The sequence below is a fragment of the Melanerpes formicivorus genome, unplaced genomic scaffold, assembly GCF_026170545.1.
Source record: "Melanerpes formicivorus ecotype bairdi unplaced genomic scaffold, bMelFor1.0.p_v2 SCAF_36, whole genome shotgun sequence".
Taxonomy (NCBI): domain Eukaryota; kingdom Metazoa; phylum Chordata; class Aves; order Piciformes; family Picidae; genus Melanerpes; species Melanerpes formicivorus.
Genome location: NW_027142388.1, coordinates 6,606,407 through 6,621,585, shown reverse-complemented (window position 1 = coordinate 6,621,585; position 15,179 = coordinate 6,606,407). Strand labels below are relative to the sequence as shown.

The window sequence follows — 15,179 nt, the reverse complement described above, 5'->3', positions numbered from 1 at the left end:
CAAGACCCCTGTCCAATTTTAAATTGAGCATTGTGAGGTTATTTTGTTCTCAGTAAATCACAGCACACAAGCACAGTGCCACCAAGATGAATAATTTTCTGAAGTGAAATGATTTGTCACTTGCTAGCACAGCCTTAGTGGTGATTGGATCTCGTGTCCCAACCATTTTATGATTAAAAGAGCAGTCAACAGAGTGAGGAGGGGGAAGCTCCCCCTAAGTGCATTTCATCTAATATATTAGAGACAGTTTTCTGCCTAATGTGTACTAATGCAAAAGTGCAAAATAATTCATAATGTACATGAGAAGTAAACTAAAAATGTGACTCCAACAGCTGTGCCTGTTAAATAATAGCTTGAGAACTGCCATCAGATTATTCAGTAGTGGTTTTATGGCTATTTCAACTCACTTATCTTATCAGTCTTGTTTCTATGCCCATCTCTGGTAGCAGCCTACAATTTCCACTTCTTTTAATATTGCACATGGAGGCAGGGTTTTTTGGCTGTACCTTTATACTTACCACAGACTAATTAAGAGTTCCCACTGAACTGCTTTACTGGGGTTTTGCAGTTTGAAAGTGTTTAAAATTCTACTAAACTTGGAGCAATCAGTAGAAAACTATCAAAAATAGGAAGCAGTTTTGCACAGAAGAATACGATTTTGATGGTGTAGGCTTGCACAATGAAGTGCACTTGAAAAGATCTCTAGCTTTTATGCAGATAAAACTGTCCAATCTCATTCACTTCATGGCATTTATGATCATCTTCTTTTTTTTTCAATTATTTCTCCAGATAACTCTTGCCTGTATCTTTATCAGTATCCTTGAACATTTGTCAAATTCAGGATTCCTAGAACTGAGTATAAAGAAACAGCAAGTGCCCCACAATGCAAATTATAACGCATTGGCAGCATCAGTGTTAAGCGTCCTTGGTGATCAGGCCATACATTGTCAAGTTATTCTTTAAAATGAAATAAGCTCTTCAGGGTATTTCAAGACTACTTTTTTTTTTTTTTTCACAGAACAGACTTCTTATGAATAGTCTTTGTAATTATTATCTTTTTTTCTAGCCATAGAAAAGCCTTAACATTTGACTCGTGTTAAATATAACACAATACATAAATAGTCTCTTTAAATCAGTGTAATGGATTGGAAAAAGAATTTAAGAGCAGATTTAAATGAGTGGCAGAATTCATCAAATACATTTTACCTTGGGAAACTTCCCTCCAGTCCAGCCCTCCAATGTGAATGGTACTAAAGCATGGCATGGTACAAAAGTCATGGCAATCTGGTGAAGTCCCCACAGACTGGAAAAGGAGAAACATTGCCCCCATCTTCAGAAAGGGTAAGAAGGAGGAACCAGGGAACTACAGGCCAGTCAGTCTCACCTCTGTGCCTGGAAAGATCATGGAGCAGATCCTCCTGGAGTCACTACTCGCTCAAAAGAATAGTGAAGAGGTGATTGGGGACAGTCAGCATGGCTTTGCCAAGGGCAAATCCTGCCTGACCAACCTGGTGGCCTTCTATGAGCAGGTGACAAAATTAATAGATGAGGGGCGAGCAACTGATGTCGTTTACCTGGACCTGAGCAAAGCCTTCAACACTGTCCCGCACCACATCCTGGTCTCCAAACTGGTGACACATGGGTTTGATGGGTGGACCACTAGATGGATAAGGAACTGGCTTGATGGCCGCACCCAAAGAGTGGCTGTCAATGGCTCCATGTCCCAGTGGAGGCCAATGACAAGTGGAGTCCCTCAGGGATCAGTCCTGGGACCTGTCTTATTCAAGAGGTTTGTGGGTGACATGGACAGTGGCATTGAGTGCACCCTCAGCAAGTTTGCTGATGACACCAAGCTGTGTGGTGCAGCAGACACGCTGGAGGGAAGGGAGGCCATCCAGAGGGACCTTGACAGGCTGGAGAGGTGGGCACAAGCCAACCTCATGAAGTTCAATAAGAGCAAGTGCAGGGTCCTGCATCTGGGTCGAGGCAATCCCAGGCACAAATCCAGGCTGGGCAGTGACTGGCTGGAAAGCAGCCCTGAGGAGAGAGACTTGGGGGTGCTGGTGGACAAAAAGCTCAACATGAGCTCTCAATGTGCACTTGCAGCCCGCAAAGCCAATCAGATCCTGGGCTGCATCAGGAGAAGTGTGGCTAGCAGGTCGAGGGAGGTGATCCTCCTCCTCTACTCAGCCCTGGTGAGACCCCACCTGGAGTACTGTGTCCAGTTCTGGAGCCCCTATTACAAGAGGGATGTGGAGGTGCTGGAACGTCCAGAGAAGGGCCACAAGGATGATCAGAGGGCTGGAGCACCTCTCCTATGAGGACAGACTGAAGGAGTTGGGGCTGTTCAGTCTGGAGAAGAGAAGGCTCCGAGGTGACCTAATTGTGGCCTTCCAGTATCTGAAGGGGGGCTACCAGAAGGCTGGGGAAGGACTTCTCAGGATCTCAGGTAGTGATAGGACTAGGGGGAATGGAATGAAGCTGGAGGTGGGGAGATTCAGGCTAGATGTGAGGAGGAGGTTCTTCACCATGAGAGTGGTGAAACCCTGGAATGGTTGTCCAGGGAGGTGGTCGAGGCCCCGTCCCTGGGGGTGTTTAAGAGCAGGCTGGATGAGGCTCTGGCCAGTCTGATCTAGTGTAGGGTGTCCCTGCCCATGGCAGGGGGGTTGGAACTAGATGATCCTTGTGGTCCCTTCCAACCCTGAATGAAACTATGAAAAAGACTACGGAGTCACAGCTTTTTGTGCCTTTCATTTGAGAGTTTGGGTCACTTACAGAAATAGCAATAGCCTGATATAAACTGAAGCATTGTTGTGTACATTTTATTCTTGTTGTTATTATGGATGCAAGACAATTTCAGTACAAAAATCATGGAATTAGTATTTTTTCCATAGTGTCAGCAGCGGGCCTGAGAGTTGCAGAGGTGATGTTTGTGTAGTGTTAGTGTGCTATCTACTAGCTGCAGTATATTCAGTGGCTGGCTCCTCAAACAGTTATTGACTCAATCCACATTCTGGTTAGCAGTCAGCTTCAGAGAGTTTTGTCTTATGTGGATGAGAGGCTGTAGTCAAACCAGAAAGCTGAATCAGGTACAGATTTCAACACAGACTTCAAGAAGACAACATTTTTAGTATACTTAGTAACTCAGTCTTGCAGCCTGTCAGTCTGGAGCTCAGATCAAATGATCAATATATTTTTATCTGGCCTTATAATACAGGAATCTATATACAGCATAATCACTTTTGTTAGCAATTTCAGATGCCAATCCAGACGCTTGAGAGACACAATGGAAGTTCAGGCTTTTGCTGTAGACTGATTGAGTGTGGCAGTTTAGGCTAGGTGTCTCCTGTTACTGCCACACAAGTTACAACTCCAGTGTCCCGAGTGTCCAGCCCAGTAGGTGGACACAGGAAATAACGTATTTCATACGCATAATATCCTGTGCCCTATAAATCCATCTGCAAAGTCTTTCTCTTCTTCTTTCTTCCCTCTCTGCTCCCACGGGAGATGCTCCCTATCTGGTAGTGGTGGGGGAGTATCTCAAGGCCTCTTGGGCCTGGCTAGGCTTAATGCCAGGAGGAGAAGGAGCAGAGGCAGTCTCAGACCTGGCCAGCTGAGACCAGCCTAGCACAGCAGTGGGGAGAAAGAGCCCTGAGGGTCTTGGGTATACCATCAGGTGGGGAAAAGGGAAGTGTTGGAGGCTTTGGGTGTGCTATAAAGGACTCTATGCTTTGGGACTCTCTTGTCACTATGCTTGTAGCTTCTGTAAAACATTTACTGCTTTTCCATTTAAACTTTCCATCACTTCTGCAATCCATTTATGTGTCATTCTTTTGCCCCTCTCAAGGGCAAGAGAGGATCTGCCCAGCCTCAAACCAGGACAGACAGAAATATGACGAGATGGTGTAAGTAAACATGAAAACTGAGACTAATCTCTAACAAGCTAGCTCAAGGATGGAGCACAGATACTTAAGATCACAGCCAGGCTTGATGTCATCACACTGTGATGAGAGACTCCTTCTAACTTCATTGGAATGTGGCTGAAGCTTGTAAGATATAAATGCTAATAAACACTTAGACATCATGGGATTAAAAGACATAGATAGCTAACAAAGTCTTATGAACTGAGGAAGCTTGTTTGTCCAACAGACAAGACTGAGAACTGATTTCCTGGAAGGTGACATAGAATCATGTGCTTGATCAAATAAAATATGCAGCTTGCATTTTATACTCTTAGATAATTTCTGCTTCATAAAACAGCTATTTTCAGAGCTTGAAAAGTTTATATGACTTGTCATGACACAGACAGGGTTTTACAGATGTGTTGTATTTTCCTTAAGGTATGCTGGAAAAAAAGGCCCACATAAGGAAAATGAACAGTTTGCCCAGGGAGGTCACAGATATCCCCTCCCTGCAGATATTCAAGGCCTGGCTGGCTGGGCCTTGAGCAGCTTGGTCTATTGGGAGGTGTCCCTGTCCATGGCAAGAGGTTGGAACAAGATGATCTTTAAGGTCCCTTCCAACCCAAACCATTCTATCAAGTTTGTGCAGATATATAGCTGACCATAGAAATACTGATAAACTAGCAGCAGTAAACTCTGTTCCCCAAGAGATATGAAAGCACAGAGCTTTGTTGTTGTCTGATCCAGTCAAAATAATGAGAAACAAGGGGGAAAAAAAGAATTGCTGGACAGTTTTGCAGTCTGACTTTTCTTGATTTGTAGTCCTCACCTGGAAGTTAAGAAGTTCATTTAACTTCTGTTGTCTTCACAAACATATCAGCAAATATAGCAATTATTCACCACTGAATGTGAATAGCAGTATAAACACTTGGCATATAGTTATTTACTCCACTTCTCCTTAATTTCTGTGAAACAAATTGCCTTCATAAAACATTAATAAATGCTTGAGATCTGTAGGTGGTGAAGTATGCAGCTGAAATAAGACCTAATTGTGCTAATAACTATCAAAGTTCTGTGTCATCAGTGACTTCAACTAAAGAAACTTCAGAGTCAGTAGAAAGTAAGGTAGCATGTTGAAGCTGTACTGCAGTAGGACACCACCATGTCAAACTAGCTGGAAAACTTGGCTGGTCTCAGCAGCTTGGTTTTAATTGTTGAGTTGTAAAAGAGAGACAAAATCAAACTCCAGAGCCTAAAAGAGCTAATGTATGGTATTTCTGCTGTGCCCAGGGAGATAAATGTAAAGAATAGCTGTGAAGTGAAAGATGTAGAATATCAAAAATACATGCCAGAGTTGGAGAGATTTAGCTGTGTTTCAATATCAAGAAAATAAAATAACTGTCTTGGAGATCAAAATCTCATCAATAAACCTATGGATTTCCTCTTCTTAGGGGATCAGTTACTATTTTCAGAAGCTTTGGAGATGAATAGATGAACAGTTTTCAAGAGGAGTGAAAGACCTGCTGTGGTTCAAAGTGAAAAGAAAATGAGAAAGATTATTCACCTCACCACCTCCTCATGGCTTAGATTTTGTTTCTGAACAAACCCAGAAATGGATAACTAAGCTCAGATAATATAGACTTCGTATTGTTCTCTAAACGTCCATAGAACACGACAGTGAGCTTGAAAAAAGGGGTTGGAAAAATAATCTTAAAATCTTTGATCATCCTTGACCTAGTATTAATAAGAAATGTTTCAAATGCAGACTGTGGGGCTTTTTTTCATGTTGCTGGGCAATATTTGTGATAGCAAGTCTAACCTAGAAGTCTAATATTGATATACTCGATCAAATGCACTTAATCTCTCGTGCAAACTGGATTGTAAAATGTGAAGGAATGGACACACCTTAAGAACTTTGGCTTTGTGAGGTTGTTGGTTCAGGTCCAAAATAACAACTTTGAGTGACAAATCACATTGATTCTTTCTATGGTTTTCTCCCCTCTAGAGAGTTCAGAACCATGCTACAAAGGCACAGTGAGGACTTTTAAATATGAGAAATATTTTGATTTGAGCAAGGGTTGAGAAAATTACTCACTTAAGATATTCTCAAACTCAGCAAGCTAATGCTTGGTGTTACTCATTCACTTAGAGGCCTGCAGCTTTTCAGTAAGATTAAAGATTTGCATTAATGTGTTTATTTTTACTATACATCTATGATTACTACTTTTTTTCTTTTTCTTTTTTTTTCTTCTGATAGTACCTAGAGGCATGGAGTTAAATGGATCTGCTCTTTCAAAATCTGTTTAGATAACACTTCTACTTCTACAAAGTTGGTGAGGGGTTTGGAACACAAGCCCTATGAGGAGAGGCTGAGGGAGCTGGGGTTGCTCATCCTGGAGAAGAGGAGACTCAGGGGTGACCTTATCACTCTCTACAACTACCTGAAGGGAGGTTGTAGACAGGCTGATGTTGGTCTCTTCTCCCAGGCACCCAGTACCAGAACAAGAGGACACAGTCTCAGGCTGTGCCAGGGGAGGTTCAGGTTGGATGTTAGGAAGAAGTTCTATACAGAGAGAGTGATTGCGCTATGGAATGGGTTGCCTGGGGAGGTGGTGGAGTCGCCGTCATTGAAGGTGTTCAGAAGGAGACTTGATGGGGTGCTTGGTGCCATGGGTTAGCTGTTTGGGTGGGTTGGATTGGTTGATGGGTTGGACACGATGATCTTGAAGGTCTCTTCCAACCTGGTTTGGTTTATTTATTCTACTTATTTTTGCCTTTCTCAGAAAAGCAATGTCCTTCCCAGTGCTTCTGAAAAGATGTAAGCTTTTGTGTTAGCTGTCTCTGATCATGGTTTGCTATATTGGCCATCTAAGTACATGTTTTTAGAAAGGCCAAAATGTGTGTCATAATAGTGGAACAGTTGCTGTGACAATCAGTGACACAGTTCCTTATAGGAATAAACTAGGAGCCAATGCAATCTGAAATAGTAAACTGCTTATTTCCAGTGCTACATTATGAAAATGGTTTCCACTTTTCATATCCTCCATTCTCTCACTCTTGTCTTGCAAATAGAGACCTCAAAACAGTGTACCAAAAGTTAAGCCCAGTGCCATTGCTTTATGTCATGCAATTATCAAAGCTGCTTGTGAATGAATATGCCTAGATGGGTAAGTCTGACTTTGGCAAACTTCTGCAGGCCATGCCATAACTCAGAATCACAGCCAGCAAGAGAACAGGAATCCTGAATATTAATCACATTTTATCTATTAGCCAGCATAATTTGTGCCAGGTTCCAATACTATCAACAAATACGCTGGCAGAGCAGCTGGATACCCTTTTGATCATGCAATTCTACTCTGAAGTGTTAAGTGCCAAGGATATGTTGCTGTGTTTCAATTTGGAGCAGCATAATACCACCTCAGCTCCACCATAAAAAAAGAAGTTTCATGACTGTGGGAGTTCCATGCCAATCTTAATCTTCCACTGTGTCTGTCTCATTTCAGCTCACCTGCAGTTCATTTTTTACCATCCCCACAGTCCTGGGGCATATCAGGAAAGAATACTGTCAAGCTGATGAGAGGAATGAGGTTTTATAATCCTATCAACTGCTGGTTTTGTTTTGACCTTTCACATCTTGCTAAACTGGTGACCCGCTAAGCAGGCTCAAGCCTGGCTGGGGCCAACGTGCAGCTGTTTTTTATAGATAAAGCCAAGGTACCAAATCAGGCTCCAGCCACAGACAAACACTGTCAATGCATGGTTAAAGGAGCACCTCTTGATGGTATCAGACAATTGTTTTTGACACTGAGACCTTGATTACTGTGGCAAGACTTGATTTGCATTTAGTGTATAGTGATGCTGAAGGATGGCTGGAAAACATGTCCCATATGCAGTCTTGTTTTATTGCTAGTGACTTTGGGCAAATCCTTCCATTTTGCATTTTCCTTGCAAAGCAAACAGAAGCGTGCATGAGCTAAGAGATAACGAAGCACTGTGGGCTGTTTCAAATCTTTGCTTTAGTAACACTAACAGAAATGGGGAGAGAACACACAAATTAGGGCTTTCTTTTGTTATTTGGATGTTTCCAAGTCATTCAAAGACGGTGAAACAGTCAAAAGAGCAAATCAGTTGATTGTGTCATCGTGATGCATTTCCATTTCAGAACTGAACCACATGAGGTGGCAGTATCTTATTACAGATTAAGTAGCCTGCCTGGGAAAGACAGAATGACAGCAAAAAAAACCCCCAACCAAAACAAAAAACCCAAACCAAATCATATACTGAAAGTCTTCCTTAAGCCCAAGGAAAAAGAAAAAATGTCTTCCTTCAAATACCAGTTTTCACCCAGCTGATGGCTATGGCTGCTTAAAGGCAGCTATTGAAGTTATTCTCTTAATATGTTCTCCTTTTCAGAGTTCTTGTGAAGCCAAACCATACTAAAAGGATTGCTTCCTTCTACAAATGGCTTTTGTGTGTTTGTTTTTTTGGTCTTGTTTGTTTGGGTTGTTTTTGGTGGCAGTTTGGTTTGGGTTTATGGGGTTTGGGGGATTTTTTTTTCCACAGCAGGGGTGCTAGCAAGGCTTGAGAAAACAACAGGTGGGAAAACACTGATGCAAGCGTCATCTTGAGGTGTGAATGTAAACATTTTTGGTGAATGAGCAGAAAGCTAACAAGATAAACAAGTGCTGATGAAATCTGATTTTTAAGTAGATTGAGAATGAGTAAACTGCCAGCCCTAAACAGTGGCAGTGATGTCCTGGTAATGAAGTGTTCTCAGGAATGGCTTTCTGTGTTTCTAAGGACACTGACAGGGGGAAAGTCCACCTTTAAAAATTAATTAGCTGATGACCAAGATCTACAGCATGCAATAAAATAAAACTACAACTTATTCTCACTTCACTTAATTGAATGGCAGAGGCAAATCTTGTTTTTTTGACTAGTGCTTCTATAACAGTTTGTAGGAATGCCATGTAGGATCATGTATAGCCAATATTTTTCAGAGAAAAATACATAAAACTCCATGATAGGGAAGGGCTTTGTAAAACTGTATGAGATAGGGCTTTGTAAACTTGTATGAGGGGGATAATCTGCAGTGAGAGTTCAAGGTTGTGAATGACTTTTCAAAGTAATAGTCAAATTGGGGCACTATTACCACGAATAAATACTATTTTAGGTAATATTCACTAGTGAAATAGACTGTTATTGATTAGATTCTTGGGAGAAGTTCCTTTAAAGGCCACAGGAACTGAGTGGCAAAATACAAATTACAAAAACTGTTCCCTGTTTCTCTTGCAGATGAAGGTTTTCATACAGGCTGTCAGGACTGCACAGTATGGGTTTATTTGGGCTTTTCCTTGTCAGAGCACTTTAAACTCTTATGTAATAAAATGAAAGCTGTAAGATAGAAACAAAAAGATGCTAAGAGATAAAAAGAAGTGGCTATTTCAAGCAAGTTATTGTTGATTAGGGTAATGTCACATCAAGACTGCAATGAGTCTGAGAACAGGAAGATCTGTTTTCTAATCCCTGTCTGACTGAACTTTCAGCCCTAACTTTAAGTCTGTTCCCAAATAGCCAGAGCTGAAGATCAATAGGTGAGAGTTCATAATTTAAAGTTATTATTTGTGCCATATGGATAGTTTAAAATGCAATATGAATTTTGCTGACACATCCTAGTTGTTTTGTGTGAGTTTATGTCATGAATTGAAACCAGTGCTGTGTGTCTTAAAAACAAACAGTATTAATGGGCCATTGCACCAAAGAATGGCTTTTTCAATACAAATGTTTATGTATTATAAATTACAACTTATTTCTTGGTCCAGTAACCAGTAAAACATTACTTACCCTGTCTGCTACAGCCTCTCTTGACACCTCAAGCTGTTTACATGAAATGAAACAGACTCAATAATGAATTTATGACAGGGAGCATTTAAATGTCCCTGAACTGGATTTTAATTTTAAAAGCAATAGCACTTGAGTATGTCATGAATCACCACTCCTTTGGTTCTCCCCCTCCCACAAATTTTTGATACAGAGCTCATGTTAATCCAGTTCCTTGCTGTGAAGGGAGGTATTCTTGGCATATTGTTTCCATATTTCTGCTTCAGGGCCTGGAGCAGACCCTGCAGTTATGTTATACAGCACTGTGAGGAACCTTAAGGTGGTACCAAGTTTGGATGATCTTAAATTACAAATTGCAGCAATTCAGTGTAAGCAGCTGAGCTGTTCCTTCAACTGGTGAAGAGTGGAAGGGAAAAGGAGGACAAAACCTTAGAGAAGAAAGCTTTGCAGTGTTCAACAGCAGCAGATCACTGTGCCATCACAGCTGCTCTGTTACTTTCCTCTGCTAGTCACAAATCCCACAGACATTCTGACCATGCAGCACAGCTCCCCCGGTATCTATGTGACATAGCCCTAGCGTGGGATCCATGTACTGATGTCCTACAAACTGATGCTCCTTATTGAGCTGCCTAGTGTTAGGTAATGCATGTTGTCCACCCTTGCCATGAGTTCAGTAACAGCAAACCCATTTGTTCAGTCCAGTAAATCAAACATGAACATTTCCACTCCTCTAGTCTTTAGTAATTATGTTGTTGTTATGTGTGTTCTTTCAACAATTTGTGAATTGTGTGGTTTATGATAAACACCTTTTACCACATAGTGACCCTTCTCCAGAGGTATGTTTTGAAATAATTGTGCTGTCACAGAGCCAATGGCAACTGCAAGGTCACACATCAGGTCCTCTGTTTCTAATATAGCCCACAAAATTGTTTTGAAGGGGCATGGCTGTGTGCTTGCAAGACAGATTTTCAATGCTGAGATTATTCTTTTTTCCTTCTCAAGTTATTTTTCATTTGTGTTTCTTTGCAGTAAGGTTAAAATAAATGCTTTGCAATAATTTAACTTCTAGTTAACTACTCTGTAGCAGTGCTGACATTACTGATAGATCACTATGGGACATTTACCTGATCTTTTGTAATAAGAAGTCAGATCAAGAGCTCTAGTCCCTGCAGCCCCTGATTAACTAATCCTTGCAATATCATTCAAAGAGGTGTTGAGTGTTCATATGGATTCAAATTTATTGTTCTCATGGGTAGAAGAAATATGGAGAAACACACTGATTTGGATGGTTGCCTAGTCAGTCAAAGCTGGGTTCTGGTGTTAAAGAGTACCCAGCCACTGTATTTTTTCTCTAAATATTAGACATTCACTGCCTCTAGAAATGATTTTCTGTGCTCACATAGATCATAAAATGGCTTAGGTTGGAAAGAACTTCAGAGATCATGTACTCCAACCTCACCACCATGGGCAGGAACACCTCTCAACTAGATTCAGCTGCTCAAGACCCCATTCAACCTGGCCTTGAAAACCCTCAGGGAGGAGGCATCCACAACCTCCCTGGGCAGCCTGTTTCAGAGTCCCACCACCCTCATACCAAAGATCTTCCTAAGATCCAGTTTAACCCTACTCTCCCTCAGCTTAAAAGCATTCGCCCTTGTCCTATTTCTAGACACCCCTAGGAAAAGTCCCTCTCCAGCCTTCCCGGATCCCTTCAGGTATTGGAAGGCAGCTGTAAGGTAACCCCAGAGTCTTCACTTCTCCAGGCTCCACAGCCCCAGCTCCTTCAGCCTATCTTCATAACAGAGCTGTTTCAGCTTTGTGGCCCTCTCTCTGAGATAATTTGATGATTGATTCAAGAGCAAGAAAGAGAGGGAACAGCAATGAGAATTTTTCAGAATCCTCCCCATCACTTGCTTTTACCACTGTGTGTGCTCACTCACAAAGCTATATGGAGTGTTCAGCTTTTATATCTGCCTTCAGACTTTTAAAATTCTTTTTTTTGCAGGCATTCCTACAGACACACAGGGTTTACATGTGTTCCTTTTGATATGTGGACTTCGAAGAGTCAAGGACCCTCTCTACTTAGTAGATGCGTTTTCAGGTAGGCACCTGCTGTTCGAATACCCTTGTTTTGTCCCCAGATTCAGATGCATTTCTTTTAATGTTAACAAGTTTGGCATAAGCTGTTTCATTCAATGCAGAAAATTTCATAATATATTTACATTAAAAAAAAAGACATGCTCATGTAACACATTTTTTCTCTGTGCTGTGTCTTTTCCACCCTGCTGGGAATTACAGAGCATCAAAGCAGCATTTGAGGATTTTACTTGCTGGGAAAACTGTTTTGCTGTCGCATACAATATTAATGGAAGACAAAAAGAGTTCACCTACTTCAAAATCACTTTTTTATCTTGCTGTCCCATGGCTGTTACACTGATTTGCATTTGTGCTAATTAATGTCATTGAAGTTACAAGCAAATTTTACCAGTCAGGGTTATGGTTCAACACTGTAAACTAGGCTGCAGTTTTCTCATAGTCACATAGCCATTGGAATGTGCTGCCCAGGGGGGTGGTGGAGTCACCATCACTGGAGGTGGTTAGGAAGAGACTGGATGGGGTGCTTGGTGCCATGGTATAGTTGATTGGATAGTGTTGGATGATAGGTTGGACTTGATGATCTCAGAGGTCTCTTCCAACCTGTTCTGTTCTATTCTATTCTAGAAGATTTGCCTTTGTTCAAATTAGAGAAGGTTATGTTTGGTCTAATAGATAGATGTTCAGCAGCCAAATCACTTAATATCTCTGAGGGAATATTGCTTTGTTATTTTAACCTATCACATGCCTTAATTACATGCATACCAGTAGAAAATAACCAATTAAGATGTGACACATGCTTTCTAAAAGAGTATATAACCTTGCTGTATAACATAATAAGCATCTTTGCCTGGTAACATCTTGGCCTGGAAACTGTGCTTGTAGTGACTCTAGGGTGATTTGGGTGAACACCAAAACCATGTTACAACAACACATAGGTGAGTGTTGTGCCAGGTTTTGTTTGTGTCTGTAAAAGGTTCAGATATTCCAAGGTGGAAATTTAGCCTCCACTCTTCAGCTTACTTTTGTTGGCCTTTAGCACCTTGTGACTCTTAGCAACAAATGTAGTTGAGTAAAGTCAAGTGACTGGTTTTGTTCTATTCTGGTATTGAAAGAGCAGCATGTAACTGAGTATTAATTGTGGTGGTTGCAGTTGCTTCCACATGTTCCGCCATGTAGAGGAAAATTTGAATTATTTTGTCTTAGTGGCCAGAGTCACTGCATCATACAGAGCATTGTTCTCTTGAGGTGATCCAAAATTAAATCTGATCTTAATTAAATAACACTTGAATCATAAAGAGATTGCATGAGGCAGAAATGCTAAATACTAACTTTCAGATATGCTAATCATTTGAATCCTGGGGAGAAATTTGAGGGCGAAGCATTTAGTCTCTTAAGTACTAATACAATATTTGTCTAATTCTGCTTTATTCATGCAGCTATTTACATTGATTTCAGAGAAATAATTACATTAACAATTAATATTTTTTTATTAATAAAACAGATGTTTCTCCTCTGTTTTAGACTGGCACAGAAAGGATCCCAGTGTCCATTTGGGCATAATTGGACCCTCAGTAAGTTGTTGTGGTAATTTTTATCTTCTTTACATGTTTATTGCTAAACATTTCCGTTTACTCACAGCTGAGTTATTGCAGTAATAACTTGCAAACTGAACCTAAGCCAGAGGAATTCTGTTTGAGAGGTAAGAAGGTGCACACCTAACAGTTGTGAAGGCTGTCAACAACATGCCTGAACTTTGGAAGTGGAAGTGATTTCAATGCTTGGACATCCAAAGTTCAGAGTTCTGCTCCCAAATATAAAGCCTCCTCGCTCAGCATGTGCTCTGCTTTTGCACTACAAAAGGGAAAGCAGCTAAGAGGGTTTATCTAAGAGGATATGTACTGAGGTAACACAACTCTATTCAGTTAGGTTTTTATTAATGCAGACTCTTATCAACAGCACTAAAGTGGTTTACAGCAGCTATGAATCTGTTTTACATATATTGATTATTTTCTATTGTTTTTTAGAAGGCTTGGGCTGGTGTTACAGAGGGCTTTTGCAGGTGGATTGCTAGAATTTTATGTCTAGCTCAAGCTCATGGCTTAATACTGTTATTTATCTATTGTAGTCTCTTAGAACAAAGCATTTACTGTTTCATTTGACTGCAGAAAGTATCAAAATACTTGGTTTCTGTTTGTATACCTGTAGGCTAGTACAAAAGGTCTGTGGAGAATCAGAAAGTACTAAAAATGTGACCTCTGTCAAATAAGATATTACAAATACCTATTTCAATATGAATAGTTTATAAATGAGCCTATCAGCTACTTTGAAAGGCAACAGTTGCCATCTAGAACAATTCTTTTAGCAGCTATTGTTAATGAGAGGTTTTAATAATGTGGAGGTGATATCAGGTGCTCATTATCCCTGTTCTTACATCTCTTGGTCACATGGATGATTGCATCTTTGTTCCATTTTATTTAGATTTTGATGCCGTTTCTGGTTTACTCAATTAACAGTTGTCAGCAGGTGCAAAATGATGTTAGGTTTCTGTCAGACACCAGACAGCAGGGACAGAGCTTGAGCTGACAAATAAAATTGAAGTCTGTTTCACATTTAGAATGTGAGTGCACTAAAGCCGGGGAAAGAGCTGAGAGGGAAGGTGGTGTTGACTAAAATAAATGAAATCAGAAATAGAATTGTTCTTATATGTCCACATCTCAGATTAAGCTTTGAGTTGGTATCACACCTTCCAAATGAATTATATACATTTTAGTAAACATTCTGGTTAATATTAATGTGGAATTTCATGTTCTCCCCCTATGTCATAGAGATTCTGTTTAACAAATTTGGAAGTTATACCTTTTAATTCTCTCTTTCCACAACACACCAGGCAGATAAATGGCAGCTCTTCTGTGCTTGCTAACTCTCTTTAGAGAAAATGTACAGCTGAGTTGCCACCTGATAATGTTACCCAGCAATGGTTTGCTTTTCATGAAGCATCAGCTCCTGAAAGAGCTTAAAATTAAAACCATCAGACATTACTATATATTAATCTTCTGCTCATAGAGAAAAGTTTGAAAATGTGGACTTGTGAATCATGTAGATAAATGAGAAAGTGCACCCCATCATTTTCCAATCAAGTAGCATGAGTTTTGAGCAAGTAACTAGATTGAACTGCTCCAAAGAGGGAAGCATGCGCTACTTCAGCCAGCTCTGAGGCTGCTACGAATGCTTAAAAGGGAATATACAGTTAAGTGTTCTACCAGGCCTTTCTTTCCTAATGATCTCTTCAAAATTCTTGTTTGAGCATCCACCATTGTTTCTAGTTTGTTTCCTCTTGGA

General features: G+C 40.6%; 1 protein-coding gene across 2 annotated transcripts in view; it reads left to right on the top strand.

Moving 5' to 3' along the window:
* The window catches only part of GLT1D1 (glycosyltransferase 1 domain containing 1), a 65,889-nt gene that overhangs the window by 24,156 nt on the left and 26,554 nt on the right, over window positions 1-15,179 (top strand). For both annotated transcript variants that reach the window (XM_068157427.1, XM_068157428.1), the window contains exons 7-8: window positions 11,749-11,844; window positions 13,362-13,411. In XM_068157427.1, the coding sequence (XP_068013528.1) occupies window positions 11,749-11,844; window positions 13,362-13,411 (146 nt within the window). The remainder of the gene's footprint in view (window positions 1-11,748; window positions 11,845-13,361; window positions 13,412-15,179) is intronic.